The sequence below is a fragment of the Phoxinus phoxinus genome (assembly GCF_949152265.1).
Source record: "Phoxinus phoxinus genome assembly, chromosome: 11".
Taxonomy (NCBI): Eukaryota; Metazoa; Chordata; class Actinopteri; order Cypriniformes; family Leuciscidae; genus Phoxinus; species Phoxinus phoxinus.
In genome coordinates, this window is record NC_136886.1 from 19,948,586 (window position 1) to 19,965,878 (window position 17,293).

The window sequence follows — 17,293 nt, forward strand, 5'->3', positions numbered from 1 at the left end:
GTTGATATGTTGGATTATGGGGTCTGGCTCATAATTGGTGCTCATTCTTCCCAAAGGTGTTCAATAGGGGTTCAGGTCTGGGCTTTGTGTAGGCCAGTCAAGTTCTCAGTAAATCACTTCTTTATGTAGCCTCACAGGGGCATTATCATGTTGGTGCAGAAAAGGACCTTCCCCAAACTGTTGATACACAATTTTTTTGAATGTCATTTTATGTTTGCATTGTAAAGTGATAAATACATGAACCTGAAATTTACACATAAGAACGTGGAAGGTTTAGATACAAAATCCAAAGAAATCTAGGCCCAAAACACCCAACAGACATAAAACTCTAAGCTCAAGTTTCTGAACTATAATGCAAATTAATTGCATCAATGCTGATGTATCTCCGTAGTATAGCAATAAGATTTCCATGAATGGAAAACAAGTAACACTGGCTATGTCTGTCTCAGTTAGACATTAATTCACGACTTGTATCTCTCAAAAAAATGCAATACTCTAAATGCATTTTAAAAAACCCTCACTGTCTACTTTCCCTGTGTAAAATGTAGTTTTCATCCCAAAACCCAATGTGAAAAACAACTAAATATATTTTTTCCTTTCATTCCTTCTGCTTGCACCTCTCAGGATTCTGTGGAATTGGAGGAGAGTTCTTCCCCCGGCCCAGCAAACTCACAGCAGCCTGGAACTCGACACAGTTTCGTTCAGGAGCACTTCCAAGCTCAGTACAGGTCAGACACCCCTTAGTCTTTAATTTAAGATCAAGTCCGCCCTTCATCCATCTGCCTGAGATTTGAATTCTACTGGGACACTATTAGGCATCCTTGACTGTGTACTGTATACAGTATTTTATTTCAGACTGAAGTAGCATGTAACAACCTGCATGCGATTATACACACAGCAAGACGGTTATACTGATAAGTAGATAGAAGGGATGCACAATTTGGTCAAATCATTATTTTACAAATATTGTCGTCAACTCTAACATGATAAACATGTAAAGTTCCCTATCAGTCGGTCACTACTACGTAGGTCGTGACCGACCAATAGGAATCTCGCTAGAGAGCCGATCTACTTGGAGTGAAACTAAACGAGCCAATACACATTGGCGTGCAATCATTTGCATCAGCTGCGCAGCCTCGCAGCGCGGGTATATAACGAGCAGCTGGTGATTGCACTGTAGCTTTTTGCTTCGGAGCCAACCGATGCTGTTTAATCTATCTAATATTGAGTGATCAAACAACGAGCAAGCTCTTCAGGAAGATCTCTCGTGTCTGGTACGGGCGATACAGCGCAGAAGTGGGGTCGACTTTCTTTTGTTTTTGTGTTTCTGAGCAAAACAAAAAAAAGCTGTTTTCACAGCTGGTAACGGTGCGCCAAGAGCGTTAAATAGCCGTTCTTACGGCTGGTAAGACCGCCGTGAAGAGAGACAGCGCACGACAGGTTGAACATTTCTGTCTGTGTCCGCTGCGACCGTTCCCCTGCGTGCTTCAGTACCAAGAAGAGCATTCACCTGAAAGAGCTTACATGGGTGTGAGTTGCGTCTTTCTAAAGATGACATTCCACCCGTGTGTTTCTGGATGCGGTCGTTTCCTGTCCTAACTGACGGCCACGATCACTGTCTCGCATGCCTGGGAAACATGTGAGACTGTGTTCGTGGGTGGTTCATGTTTTCGCACGGGAACATGACCACGTCGGCACGCCGGTTGACTCTGCTTTCTCCGGAAAGCTTGAGTCCCCTCTGTTGTTGGCCAGCCGCTGCTTGTGTGTGAAAGCACAGCTGCAGGTCTGCTCGACACTCTGGGACACCAGCGTGTCGTGTGCCGTCGAGCTGCCGGGCTGCAGCGCGGGTTGTCACGGCGACCCAGCGCTCGCTCGGCGCTCTAGGTGCGCGGTCCCCATGTCTATTCTCCGTTGTAGCGCCCTCCCTGGTGGCCACCAGGAGAGGTCTACTTCAGTAGAATAGCTTGGGTGATCCTGAGAGCTGAGGGCTTCTCCTTCGGGGAACCAACCCCCTAGGGCCCCTCCCTCTCTAGCGCATCACAAGCTGTGCAGCTTCTGGATGAGATGGCTGGTCCTTCAAAAAAAAAAAAAAAAATGGAGGAACCTAGCGTTTCATTCAAGGCTCCAGCTGAGGGCAGATGTCGATTGCTACATCGGAGAGAGGGGCTGTTTTGTTCTGGAAATGAGGATGATGTTAAGTTCCCACTGTAATAGTGTGTGTGCTTATGCTGAATCAGATTCAGAGCGGACAGCCATGCTTTCCCGGGTCTTTCTCGGACGTGCATTGAAAACTTAACAGTATGGAGCTATATTGGTGCCAAAAATATGGAACGCCAAAAGTGCCAAATTCTGCATAAAGTTTTCACCTCTCTCACTACCCTCGATAGTGGGGTGGCCGTGCCTCTGGCAGGCCACCTCTACCCTGCATGCGAGGCCAAGGCACTCTTATTGCACGAGGGTAGTTCTGAGCCGGGGTTGAGCTGCGCTTGTCGACTGACCGTGTTCAAGTCACAGTGCTGGCCCTCGATCAGACGATGTCCACCTTGGTGGTCCAGAAGCCCCCCTGGCTGTCCTTGTAGAGGTGTGAGAGCTCGTCAAAGTACGCTTTCTCGATGCTCCATCTCATAAGGTGGCCTTTTCAGCGACACTGTTGAGAACTGGCCCAGCAGTTCTCCACAGTCAGCAGCAGACTGAAGCGCTTCCCCTGACGTACCACCAGAGTACCTCGTGGGCTGCCCCTCAGTCTACTCGTCGCCAAGGGTGTCATCCCCTGCAAAAAAGAGAACTCCGGCACAGCCTGCTCTACTGTGTCCGCTGCAGGAGGATGACACCACCCGTCTCAACCACTGTTTAAGTGGTCGGTGAAACAATCACTGGAGACGGGTAACCCGGAGATGGGTGGAGCTGCTCTCTCCCAGTAGAGGGCTGGGAAACTAATCTTTTGAGTCAAAATTCTGTTCCACCACTGGAGTCACAGTGGTTCCCAAGTTCTCAAAAAAAAAAAAAAAAAAAAAAGAGCAGATCCTCTATCTCTGGGTCTGAAGAGGGTCTGGAGAGTAGTGGGAGGAGAAAATCCTCACCACCTCATCCGCCTCTTCTGTCGCCAGCGGGCAGCGCAGTGTGTGGTTCGAGAACGCAACCAAGCCGCCTCCTGCACCTCCTGCCTCGTGGAACCAGGTAAGTGCTGCACAGCACACTTAGACGACGCTACGGACCGCCTCCCCAAGAGAGCCTCCCGGGCCGCGTCCCTGTGTTCCACCTCGCTGCCCCACTCCGGGTACGCCTACGGTCCCTTTGGTCCCGCTTGTACGGTCTCTGCGAGCCTGGTTAGCGCTCCCCAGTCCGTCTCGCTGGCTCATTCGGGCCATCAGGCTCGGCTATGCGATTCAGTTCGCCCGGCATCCCCCCAAGTTTCGGGCCATCCACTCCACTACAGTGAGAGCAGCCGATGCCCATGTCTTGCGTGCGGAGATCGCAGTCCTACTGGCGAAGGACGCGATAGAGCCGGTCCCTCCAGCCGATATGAGGTCAGGACACTACAGTCCCTACTTCATTGTACCCAAGAAAGGTGGTGGGTTACGACCGATCTTGGATCTGCGAGTTTTGAATCGGAGCCTCCACAAGCTACCGTTAAAAATGCTCACGCAGAGACGCATTTTCAGATGCATCCGTCCCCAAGATTGGTTTGCAGCGATCGACCTGAAGGACGCGTACTTTCATGTCTCGATTCTTCCTCGAAACAGGCCGTTTCTGCGCTTTGCATTCGAGGGTCGAGCATATCAGTACAAGGTCCTGCCCTTCGGGCTGTCCCTGTCTCCCCGTGTCTTCACGAAAGTCACGGAGGGGGCCCTTGTTCCCATGAGAGAACAGGGCGTTCGCCTCCTCAACTATCTCGACGACTGGCTCATACTAGCACACTCTCGAGATCAGTTATGCGAACACAGGGACCTCGTGCTCAGGCACCTCAGCCAGTTGGGCCTTCAGGTCAACTGGGAAAAGAGCAAACTCGCCCCCGTGCAGAGGATCTCTTTTCTCGGTATGGAGTTGGATTCGGTCGCACAGACAGCGCGCCTCACAGAGCAGCGCGCCCAGTCGGTGCTGAACTGCTTGAACACGTTCAATGGCAGGACGGCGGTCCCACTGAAACTTTTTCAGAGGCTCCTGGGGCATATGGCAGCGGCAGCAGCGGTAACCCCGCTCAGGCTGCTTCATATGAGACCGCTTCAGCACTGGCTTCACGGCCGAGTCCCGAGATGGGCGTGGCATCACGGCACTCACCGGGTGGCAATCACACCGGCGTGCCGCCAGACCTTCAGCCCGTGGTCAGATCCCTCGTTCCTACGGGCAGGAGTGCCCTTGGAATAGGTGTCCAGGCATGCTGTGGTATTCACAGATGCCTTTGCCACCGGCTGGGGCGCCACGTACAACGGGCATGCAGTGTCAGGGGTGTGGACGGCTCCCCAACTGCATTGGCATATCAACTGCCTCGAGTTGCTAGCAGTACATCTCGCTCTGAGCCGCCTAAAGAGGCCGCTACAGGACAGAGACGTGCTGGTCCGTACGGACAACACAGCGACCGTTGCGTACATCAACCGACAAGGTGGTCTACGCTCCCGTCGCATGTCGCAACTCGCCCGCCATCTCCTCCTCTGGAGTCAGAAGCATCTGAGGTCGCTTCGAGCCATGTATGTCCCCGGTGTGCTCAACCGTGTGGCCGACGAGCTATCACGAGCTGTGCTCCCGGGAGAATGGCGACTCCACCCCCAGGCGGTTCAGCTGATGTGGAGAGAGTTCGGGGAGGCTCAGGTAGACCTGTTTGCCTCCTCAGAAACCACCCACTGCCAGCTGTTTTACTCCCTGACCGAGGGAACACTCGGCACGGACGCACTGGCACACAGCTGGCCCCGGGGCCTCCGCAAATATGCGTTCCCCCCAGTGAGCCTACTTGCACAGACCTTGTGCAAAGCCAGGGAGGACGAGGAGCAGGTCCTTCTGGTGGCTCCCTATTGGCCCACCCGGACTTGGTTCCCAGAACTCATGCTCCTCGTGACAGTCCCTCCTTGGCCCATTCCTCTGAGGAAGGATCTTCTGACTCAGAGACGGGGCACCCTGTGGCACCCGCGTCCAGACCTCTGGAAACTCCATGTCTGGTCCCTGGACGGGATGCGGAGGTTCTAGGTGACTTACCCCCAGAGGTACTTAACACCATCACTTCTGCAAGGGCGCCGTCCACGAGACTTGTGCACGCCTTGAAGTGGAACCTGTTCGTCGAGTGGTGCTCTTCTCGCCGAGAAGACCCCCGAAGATGTTCGATAGGGTCCGTGCTTTCCTTCTTGCAGCAAGGGTTGGAGCGAAGGCTGTCTCCCTCCACCCTCAAAGTACATGCTGCCGCTATTTCAGCCTATCACGACCACATAGATGGCAAAACCGTTGGAAAGCACAACCTGGTCGTCAGGTTCCTTAGGGGGGCGAGACGATTAAATCCTCCTCGACCCCCCTCCATACCCTCTTGGGACCTTTCCCTGGTGCTTCGAGCACTTCAGGATGCTCCCTTTGAGCCATTGCAATCAGCGGACCTAAAGCTTCTCTCCATGAAGACTTTGCTGCTGGTTGCACTGGCCTCTGTCAAGAGGGTAGGGGACCTGCAGGCATTTTCGGTCGACGAATCGTGCCTAGAGTTGGGGCCGGGTGACAACCATGTTGTACTGAGACCCCGGCCTGGCTATGTGCCCAAGGTTCCTACCACTCCCTTCAGGGACCAGGTAGTGAACCTGCAAGCGCTGCCCCTGGAGGAGGCAGACCCAGCCCTGGCTTTGCTCTGTCCCGTTCGCGCTCTGCGTATGTACGTGGACAGAACTCAAAGCATCAGGACCTCAGACCAGCTCTTTGTCTGTTACGGAGGCCAGCAGAAGGGAAAGGCTGTCTCCAAGCAGAGGATGGCCCACTGGATAGTGGATGCCATCGCCTTGGCTTACCAAGTTCAAGGCGTGCCCTGCCCGCTCGGGTTGCATGCACACTCCACGAGAGGCGTTGCATCCTCCTGGGCGCTGGCACGTGGCTCCTCGCTAACAGATATCTGTAGAGCTGCGGGCTGGGCGACACCTAACACGTTCGCTAGATACTATAGCCTACGTGTAGAGCCGGTCTCCTCCCGTGTTCTCACCCTAGACGGGTAGAAACACTGAGAGGCCCGGCTCTGTCGGCTTGCTGCACCCTACTGTGCACCCTTATTCTCCAGTGTGAAAAACCTGTGAGTCCTCCGAACACCCTCGGGCCGGACATGGCGGAGCGTCCGGTGCCAGGCCTGTATCCGCTGAATCCTTGAGAACCGGATATAGGCTGGGTCCCATATGTGTGACCCTACGGGGATCCCATATGTGTATATTCTCCACGGCTGCTCCTAAACGGAAGCCCGTGTCTTTCCCTTGGGCTAAGTCACCCATTACTCATATGCTGTACAACCCTCGGGTTAGTCCATATGTTATCTCCACTTAACTCCTTGAGAATGTGGCTTCCGCAGCGTTCCCCTCCTTCAGTTCGGGCACGCTTTCCCAGTGTTAATCTCACTGTATGGGTTATCACGGAACAACAGTGACAGGTTCACTCTGTGTAAGCCGCCTCCTATCGTCCTTCCAGGCAAGAAGGTGTAGAGGCTTGCACAGGGCGCTGGATGGGGTGCAGCAGCTGTGGCGCTTTGGTAGGGATTCCTATTGGTCGGTCACGACCTACGTAGTAGTGACCGACTGATAGGGAACGTCTCGGTTACGTATGTAACCCTCGTTCCCTGAAGGAGGGAACGGAGACGTAGGTCCCGTCGCCACATCTGCAATCACCAGCTGCTCGTTATATACCCGCGCTGCGAGGCTGCGCAGCTGATGCAAATGATTGCACGCCAATGTGTATTGGCTCGTTTAGTTTCACTCGAAGTAGATCGGCTCTCTAGCGAGATTCCTATTGGTCGGTCACGACCTACGTCTCCGTTCCCTCCTTCAGGGAACGAGGGTTACATACGTAACCGAGACGTTACTTCTCATATTACCGCTGTTTAGAAAAAGGTTAAAAGAACAAAAAGCCCTAAAATCAAATCTCATGTTAAATGTTTGAAATTACATCTTACAATCTATGTCAATCAGTCTCAATCAGCTCCCTAGTTCATGGTCACTTATCAGGGAGTCGGACATTTTAAGGGCTGCCTTCCTAAAAAGTCCCACAATGCACTGGAAAAAACAGGAAGCATTGATGCCTGATAAAATGCCAACTCACTACATATAATGATGTACAATATATGTTGTTTTTTTAAGATCCAAACCATTATTTAATTATTTCAGCATAAACGTACATCGCTAACATTTATAATTTATTCATGTAACAAGTAAATATGATGTTGTTATGTTGCCTGAAATAGTGTCCCAATTTGTAATGAGCCAACTGTCCTTACCAGTGGCCAAATTCTGTACACAATATACTGATTCACGACCTATGAAGTTAGGGAGCTGATAGAGACACACCATACAGTATGTCTTCAAATCCTAACTAATCACAATTGCTCAAAGAAATAGTGTTTAAAACTTAAATGTTTTAGTGGAAAAATATAGAAAATTTTTCCCTCGCTCTAATAGTTTTGCTTAAATGTGTCAGTGCAACCAAACTTCAAATCAGATTCACAAAAATATGGCCGGAACTCCACGCAGCTCCTGTTTAACTCTCTTTTGGAAATAAATGACTTCTGGTCTGTTGATTATTGGAGATAGTGAAAAGGTGCTTCAAGCTGTTGAAGCGAAACAGGAACAAAAAAAACAGTGAACTTGTAACAATGACTTCAATGAGCAAAATGTTGTTGGATCAGTGTCAGAGATAAACGCCTCGGATGCAGCGTGACCTCGATTATGTGATTTATTATATGTCATTGTTATCTGAAAAGGCTGCTAGCATATATATATAGTTGCAAATGTTTGTGTTTTGAGTATTTGTTGTAGGTTACAGATCAGAGTGGCATCCCTTCAATTTGATCAACACAGCTCATGCAAACTATTTAGTTGCAGTCAATTGCAGTTTAATTAATTCCATTAGATCACACAATTTTCCATTTTGAGTCGAGTCAAGACACCTTTATTTATGTAGCGCTTTTTAACTATGCAGATTGTTTCAAAGCAGTTTTACAGTGATAACAGGAACATAATGCAACAAATAATGCAGTTTGTTTTGGCTGTACAATAGCTCTAGAAGAAAATAGTGTTATTGTACAGCTGAAGTAAGTTCAGTGTTGATTCATTTAAAAAAAACTAGTTCAAATCATTAGTTATTCATTTAGTTAACTTAAGTTCAATGGATTAGTTGAACACTAATTAGTAATATTTTTACCCTATAATTCTTGTAGATTCTTGAAATATTCTTGTTCATGGTTTATTCAGACATCCATCAATGAAGAAAATGACTGGTTATCATCTGTACCGCAATTTGGCTGAGATTTTGCCTCCCTTCATAGAAATGGGCTCATCCGGCACACGTTGTGTGAGCTCTCTAGAAAACAGCAGGCTTCATGCTATTCACTGTCTCTCTCAGGCTGCAGGGCTGTTGAAACATCTGCGCCGGAACTTTCCGCAGAGTGAAAATGATCAAGTAATCCACAATGAAATCACACACTCTGCTATAGAGAGTATACGTAAGCATTATTTTCACCTATTTCTGGTGTGACAAAGACCTTCTCGCCAATGGCATTTCTGCTTCTGCAGATGTGAGCAATATGCAAATGCTGAATATTACGTTTTCAAATGAGCAAAAGTTATTTGAGTAGGTTTAATTCGTTTTTTTTTCTTCGATAAACATTCTAAAGCATCAAAGCTCTTTATAAATATCCCAATTATTCCCAGCTTCATGCCCACTCACATTTATACTACCAGAGCTCCTCAGCAAGTAGAAAGCCAGGTATAGATGGTCTCAGCAATTTTCTTCAATCTCGAGAAAAGCTTCCGCTTCTCAGTGAGTTCTTGATTTCATGGATTCATTTTTTAATTCCATTAACTATGTTGGTTGCTCTAGCTTTGAAAACAGAATGACTAGATTTCGGATTGCACCCTGCTTGTTTATTCATATCTTCGCCACACAAACACTGCTGTGATATCTGCTTTCAGCTTTTGTTTAATTAAGTCAATCTGTCTGTCAATTTGACATTGTCTATAGTGGTTTATATAATATAATTATATCTAAATATAATAATAGAATTGCGAATAAAATTATATAATTAAAATTATACAAATACAACAGTATTAATGGCTTTCTTCCTCTTCATTTATTGGTAAACAACATTTTGAAACTACTTGACTGTTGACTGACATTGTCTGTTTGTTTAAAATAATTGAAAAAACAAAACACTTGTTTAAGAACTGATTCATAAAAACCAAGATTTATATTGAATATTATAGTAAGACAAAAAAAGCCACTATGTGATTTAGATATACCGGTATATACAATAGTGGCCAACTGTTCTTACTTAGGAACTTAGTACTTAGGAATATTGGCTTCTTTGCACTTTATTCAAACTTTTTATTAAATGTGTATTGATTATTTTTTATGCATGTTGTGAAGTTGTGCCTGAAGTGTAAGATTAATGTTCTATGTTTTAATCGGATTATTTGTCATGATGCAATGAAACCAAATTGCTTGGACGTCTTTTTTGGCCTTGTGGTCATACCAAGCTTGCACTCGTTCCCAGCCTATAATTTAATCACTATGTGGGAGGTATTAGCTATATTATTAGATGTTATTTTGTGGGTTAAAACCCACAAAATAACATCTAATGAAAATAACATCTAGTGAAAATGGCCTGATGGACGGAGCTGTCCTCTGCGACCAAGGAGGATATTGTTAAAATAGCTAAATCTGGTCAATCAGTTTTGGAGTTTGCTCAAGTGCTGGATGTAAATGGTCACAATGTCCATATAATTATTTTAAAGCACAGTGACTCCAATACCATGCAGAATGTAAAGTGCTGTGGCCTTTTGACAGAAGGATGAAGGTCACCTGAATGTGGGACCACCTCAAAACAGCTTCTAAAGATTTGGATGAGATGTGCAGTTGTGAGGAACCTTCAATTTCATCTTGAACTGTAAGAGTGTTTTAACTCTTTCCTTGCCAACATTAAAAAAAAAGTTTCCAGCCAATACAATTTTTGATAATTTCCACAAAATGCCCATGGCCGTCGAATATTTTGTTGTATGAATATTTGAACATGCAATATATCAAAAGAACAAACAGAGCCTCTTCTTTAAAAAAAGACGAAGATATATATATGTATATATATATATATATATATATGTATATATATATATATATATATAGGTATATATATATATATATATATATGTATATATATATATATATGTATATATATATATATGTATATATATATATATATATATATATATATAGCTTCATGCATTCTTTTTATTAACACTTGAATTTGGATTTTGAAGTTTAGTAAAAAAAATAAAATAAAATAAAAATAAAACTGTTCAGCAATGCTTCTATCATTTGCTTATGCTTCTTCATCTGTGTTTTGATCAGAAGAATCTGTACTCTTTCAGAATATGCGTAATAGCGCCCCCTACCGTATAACCGTGATAACAGGGATTGCCGGAAAATTCCTTCAATGGCTGGGAATTGTTGTCTCATAAATGACAGAAAATACTGTAAATAGTGCGGAAAGAGTTCATACCAAATGCTTACATGGCACAATTAAGCACGGCTGGGGAAACATAATGGGATTGGTGACGAATTTCTGCAGCAGGTGTTGGAAGGATATACAAAGTTCCTGGCACTTTGAAAATGGACCAATACTTGAGGATCCTACTGATCACAATATTGTCAAGTATGGAGGATATGTTTGGAGAGCATATGTGCATTTTCCAACATGAAAACAATCCCAAACACTTTACAAATGCAACAAAGTTGCACCCAATAAGTGTTTATTCTCAGCATTGAGAAGTGGCCTCCTCAGCCCCCTGACCTTAAAGCCATTTAAAACCTTTTGGGAATGATATGCCTGCTTTGTGATAAGTCATGCAGGGCATCCAATGAAGCTCAACTTTGGGAAGAACTTAAGGAGGATTGGAAAGAAGTTAGGCATGGCACATGCACAAAGTTTAGCGAGTTAATACACAGCAAAATGGCTGTTGTCATCAAAAACAAGGGAGAACCAACAAAATATTATTAACTGATTACATTGTAGTCAATGTATGCTTTATTTCCTGTGAGCTTTTTGTTTTTCTATGCATTGTTTTTGTATGATACTAATAAACCCATATTCCATAATATGAAGATTGCCCTCTTTGTCAAAATTTGTTGTCATTTTAATACCTTAACCAAATTTTGTGTATTCCTCTTCCCAATATATTATACTCCTCATATTGTGATTGTTTAATCAAGCCTGAAGGGTCATTAAAAGCAAATGTCCCCTTTGGACATGACTTTTGGCCACTGTTGTATATCAGGTTCTGCTTCAGCTTCAGTAGATAATGGAAAGACAGGCACAAATGGTTATCTACCGTCTCACTGGCAATAGGATTGCAGTGTTGATAACAAATCTAAGTTTGGTTGCCATATTAAAAATAGATTTTAGCTACATATCAGCGAGAAGACGATGTATAGGACTGCACAAAAATATTGCAAATAGATCCCCCCTGATGTTGCTAAAGTATTGACTAGGAGTTTGGAGGGCCTTGTGTTGATTTATTTAGAAGCCGAGTTGTTTTTAAATATAATCTCAGACTTATGTTTCCTAGGTATGGTCTCATTTTGCTCTCTTTGGATTGTTTTGACTGTTTTTTTTTTTTGGTGCTTTTTTCATAGAATATATTTGTGTCTCCCTGGTGATAAAAGTGAATAAACCAAGTAAGACTATTTTTTAGAAAATAACTACATGTCCTGGACTGAGGTCGTAGCCTCTTTTGTTTGGGGAAAAAACAGATCCACCTGCTCTGCTGTTGACTGGTACTGAGTTCCTGGCTGCCAAGGCCCTTCACTGCAGATTGAGTGAAGGCAACTGAATGCTTATAAAACAGAAATTTTAAATGTATGTACTTGTCGCTCTTTCATATCCAATTAAAAGGGATAACAAATTACACCGCATTCAGGCCCGGTTCCAGAATTAAATCACTGAGGGTGCTCTAGTAAAGTACAGATGTAGGCTAAAATCCCTTTCAATGAAAGTCTATTCACTCGGCGGCCATATTTGCAATGCCTCCGGGCAGCTATTTCTTTGTGTTGGCTAAGCAACGGCTCCCCCATAGTGCAGTGTACAGTGAGACATTTAAAGGGCCCCTATTATGAATTTTTGAAAATGACCTTTCATGTAGTGTGTAACATAGCTCTAAGTGAATGAAAACATCCTGCAAAGTTTTAAATCTGAAAGTGCACCTTATATAAAGTTATTGTCTTTCAAAAGTAAGAGTCGACTCTTGAGTCAGTGAAATTAATCGTTTTTCAAACGAGTCATAAGCAGTTTCGTCGTGACGTCAAGACGAAACATTAGTATATTGCCTGCCCACTTATTGCACGCACACACCAGGGAAAACTTGAACCTCAAACCGGCAGCTGATTCCTGTGTATAATGGATAGCATCATGTCGAGAGGACGGTGCTGTGCTCTATATTGTGAAGGTAAAGACAGTTTTTTTTTTCACTGCCCAAGGACAAGCAGTCCTTTACCACGATATCACAGCAGTATAAACCTAAACTTTTGCTGTATTCCCTTTATTTTACTGACGACTGCTTCTCAAATCTCGGAGTTCAATGCAGGATTCGCAAACCGCTTGCTCTTGAAAGATGGTGATCAAAATACTTAGTTTTGAGTTTTATATTGTGTAGGTCTCCTGCTAACTGGCTAACGTTAACTCACGTTATCACTGTCTTAACTGAAATAACGTTACTTCTGCTAATCAGCTGTGGACCACTATTTCCTAAAACTGTGTCTATTAATGCAGATTGTCTGTCGTTCTCACTACTTTGAGGAAATATTGTTTTACCAACGTTTGTTACATCAGATCATTCACTCTAGAGCTCAGCTATACATTGCATACATGCACTGTTATTGATACAGTTTCCACGTGTTCACCGCAATAAATTATAAAATCTGGAGCATTTGCCAAATCTGTTTCGCCAATATATTATTACAGTATCAATTGAGGGTGCTCTTGTTTGCGTTTGAGGGTGCTTAGCAGAATAAATTCTGATGTATAGCGACCATTAAACCAATGTCCGCTGATGGTGTTTTATTTACTGTTGGTTACTAGGTTACCAATACCACCGTCATCCGCTCAAGCAACTTGATGGAAACGCACCTAATTCGCATTTGTTTGTTTTTGCAAACTTTGAAAAGATTCGCTTCACGTTTGGATGGAAACCCAGCTAACCCAGTGCTAATTTAGTTGACAACATACTGGAGGGGAAGATAATTTAGTGTTCCACGGAAGAAAATAAGTCAATTAGGGTTTGAAACAAAATAAGAGTGAGTAAATAATACAGGATTGTCAAAATGGAGGACCACTGTCCTGCAGATTTTAGCTTCAACCCTAATTAAACACACCTGAACCAGCTAATCAAGGTCTTCAGGATTACTAGAAAAAAACAGGCAGGTGTTTTGGAGCTGGTTGGAGCTAAACCCTGCAAGACATTGGCCCCCCAGGAGCGGAGTTTGACACGTCAAATAATGACATAAAAATACACTAAAAAGGGATAGTGCACATTACTTTTGTGTTCAAGTCTTCTGAAGCTGTTTATCTTCACCTCTACTGTACTATTAAATCAAATACAGTATGCTGCCAAGGCTTGGATAACAACAAAAAACATCATGACATCAGGCTGGCACTGAAAATCTTGCCCCAATCTTGTTTCTAGTCAAGGGACACCATTGTTTTTTTTCTATCAAAATACACTATATTAAATTTCTGGACGTGAGATCATGGCAAGCACAAGATTATCAGTAAATAATAACATAACTTTTGACCTGTTCCTCGCACAAAGCTAGACTTGGAATATAGTGCACGAGTTGTATGAAATACATTTAGAGTGATTTTACAGTATACATTTAATTTTTTTTTAAATGAAAAAAATTTGTTTGACAGCTATTGTCACTTTGAAGTTGAAATATGGAAAAGATCTGTCAATTTTTTTGTTTTTTTTTGTTTTGTATGTTCCTTGTAAAAATAATAGGCGTGGAATTATGTGAGAGAGATACCATTGTTCTAGTTTACCTCCATTCTTGGATCAAAGAGAGTTCAGTACCATCAGCAGTTATTAGCAGGCTCACAAAGAATATACAGTACACCCACAGAGAAATATCTGTCATTCAAATTATACACGTCCTGCCCCTTGTTTTTGCTTATTTCAAACTTTAGATACTATGATTATGCTTTTAGCTCCAAATAAGACAAAATATAATTCTATAGATCCCATTTAGGCTTGATCATTAGCAAGGAAAAATTTGTATGAGCCATTCTAAAAAGTGTTATGGGTGCTTTGAGTAATTTCACAAAATAACTTAAAATCTTGATTATTTTAGTCCCATAAAACAAAACACAAAAACAGCAACTGGATAATAATAAAAAAAAGAATTGTTCCACTGTCATTTTAAGTGAAGTTGACAGTTGGTTTTACAATGTACTATGGGTTAAAATGAAAAACAATATAACCTCATTGTATTTGGATCAAAGCACTGCAATAGAACAAAGTGGTTTGACTTTCTTTTGTAAAATTATTGTAACTGTCTCTCATGAGAATGACATGCATTGAATTAACATTACAGACCATTTTGACTCAAGACTTTGAGGAAAGTGTAAAACAGAGATACGGTCTATTCCCTCCACCTTAGCCCAACAAATGCTCTTCTGACATGCCCACCAGACTAGTTCAAAAACAGTTTTCTCATTGGAGATGCTTTTAAGCGTCACTGTGACTTACTGCAGCTTAACAACACCGTATGGCATGGGAAAAGAGGCACCTTAACTTATGGTGTGATTCTATGGGTACAAAAATAAGGCCTAAAATTTTTAATTTTAAACCCTGATTTGAATATTAAATAAACATGAATTCACATTTAAAATAAATATATTTGTGATACAAATCTGGTTTATAGTTATTAATGAATTGATATCATACAATAAAGAAAAAATATTCTAAGGCAACAGAGTTAAATGGCTATAAGCTTAACTAAAATTAAGAAAATGCAAAAATGTTATTTGCTTGTATTCCCACCATGATATAGAATGGTGCAATGTTGATGAACATTATTTTTTTGTAATGATGTCTAATGTCATAACAGGGATGTTTTTTTTATTTTTACATTTTGGAAATTAAACTTCATTTTAGTTTATATACCAATTTTAGGGTATGATTCCTGTCCCGCTACAGACGAGTACAGAGTTGATTGCCATGGCTCTAAACTCGCATAGTATAAGCCAAAAAAAACTGTTGTACCCATTTGAGTTTGGTCTACTGGATGTGCACAGTTACTTTGCAGCCAATTATAATCATTGCTGTTGCTGATATGATGGTCACATGCTGTTATTTTCACAGCTCTTCATTTATCTTCACACTAACTCCCTATACACACGTTCTCTCTAACAAGTGCATAATTTGTTTGTGTGTGCGGTGCAAAACACATCTGTTGAGTAACTATGGCTGTGGTAGGAGTGTGCTGCTATTTTAAGGGGTTCCACCGGTTGATATGACAGCTCTGCCGAGTTCACGAGAGACAATTGGACCCCAAAATGATGCAATCTCAGACACATTCTACATTTGCTGTTCCCTCACTTTCTTTTGTTCCACTTATAGATTTCTTTTCTATCTTTATTTCTCACTCTAAACCCTTTTGCTTCTGTGTTCATTTTTCATTATTCTCTCTGTACTCTTTTTTTTTTTCATGCTGAGATACTGTCAATGCATTCCAACGCTTTCTATCTCAGTGAATATAAGAACATGTGCCCATCTCTGCTGGTTATGAGCTGTCGTCTGGACTGCAGGGGAACACATTGCACCTGCAGAACCCAAATGCATTTCTAGTGTTCAGATGTTGAGTCATGAAGGGAAGCTCTATATTGGGCTCAGAGTATAGACATGCTCACGCATGTCCACTCTTCAGACAAAAATTCAGTAACACAATATACATTTTTGATCTTGCGAACATGCCGATATTTCTCTTCGATTTTTCCATCATTAACATGCGTATTAATAGAAGTCAATGGAATGAAAAGTGTAGTGTGACTGCCCCTTAAAAGAAAAAAAAAAAATATATACTCATTAAACTAAGTCTTAATACATCTATCCTTTTTGGGAGAATGTATACTTTTTTTTCCCCCCTCTGGAATGAAAGACCATAATAGCGATTAAGATTAATGAGTTTTTGAAATGCAGCAGCATGAACAGCTAAATTGTCAAGGGATTTGATAAAAATATTGTAGTTTTAGGATTAAAGGAATGTGGCCATGGCTTGACATTAACACCCGCCAAATGTGGGTGGATTTCAGCAGTGACGTGTAACACAGTGACTCCTACTAGCCTCTTTGGCGGGTTGAATTTTATATATAATATATACAGTTTTATATTATAATAATATACAGTATATATAATATATGCAGTTTTTAAATTTTACATAATATATATAGTCTTTTAAAAAAGCATCTGAAATAATAAACTAAGTGCAGTGTAAAGTTGTCAAAAATATCTATTTTTGGATACATATCGAAATATTTGAAGCGCTTCCTATACTCATTTTCCCCAGAATAGATACATGATACCAGCTGTGCTTTCTCGCTCTCTCATCTCTTCGACAGCAAGTTAACACACAAACCCGCCTCCCCTCACTCACTCGTTTCATTTGCTCCGGATGAATATTGTTTGTATTACAGGGCTTGAATTTCGCGTATTGCTCAAACGTTTACTCATTCCCGCAGATTTTGTGCTCACACCCACAGTGCGCTCACATAAAGCCGCCTCTGAGTACTAAATTCAGTTCTTTTCACTGCTTATTGCACTTAAACAGTCAAATACACACAAAATAATGTAAAAATGCCTGTCTTGGTGAGTATTCACTTACACGGAATGTTTTGTTTTAAGTAAACGTAAACAGTTGAGAAAGAAAACACATGTGTAACAGTATAATGGGTCTTTGCATCAGGTCAATCGCGATTAATCGAAATCCAAAATAAAAGTTTGTGTTTACATAATATATGTGTGTGTATTGTGTATAATTATTTTGTATATATAAATACACACACATGCATGTATATATTTAATAAAAA

The 17,293-nt window shown here is 42.6% G+C and overlaps 1 protein-coding gene across 3 annotated transcripts in view; it reads left to right on the plus strand.

The window, feature by feature from the left end:
* The window catches only part of usp43a (ubiquitin specific peptidase 43a), a 105,215-nt gene that overhangs the window by 40,791 nt on the left and 47,131 nt on the right, over window positions 1-17,293 (plus strand). For all 3 annotated transcript variants that reach the window (XM_079627752.1, XM_079627754.1, XM_079627753.1), the window contains exon 3: window positions 625-728. In XM_079627752.1, coding sequence (XP_079483878.1) covers window positions 625-728 — 104 coding nt within the window. The remainder of the gene's footprint in view (window positions 1-624; window positions 729-17,293) is intronic.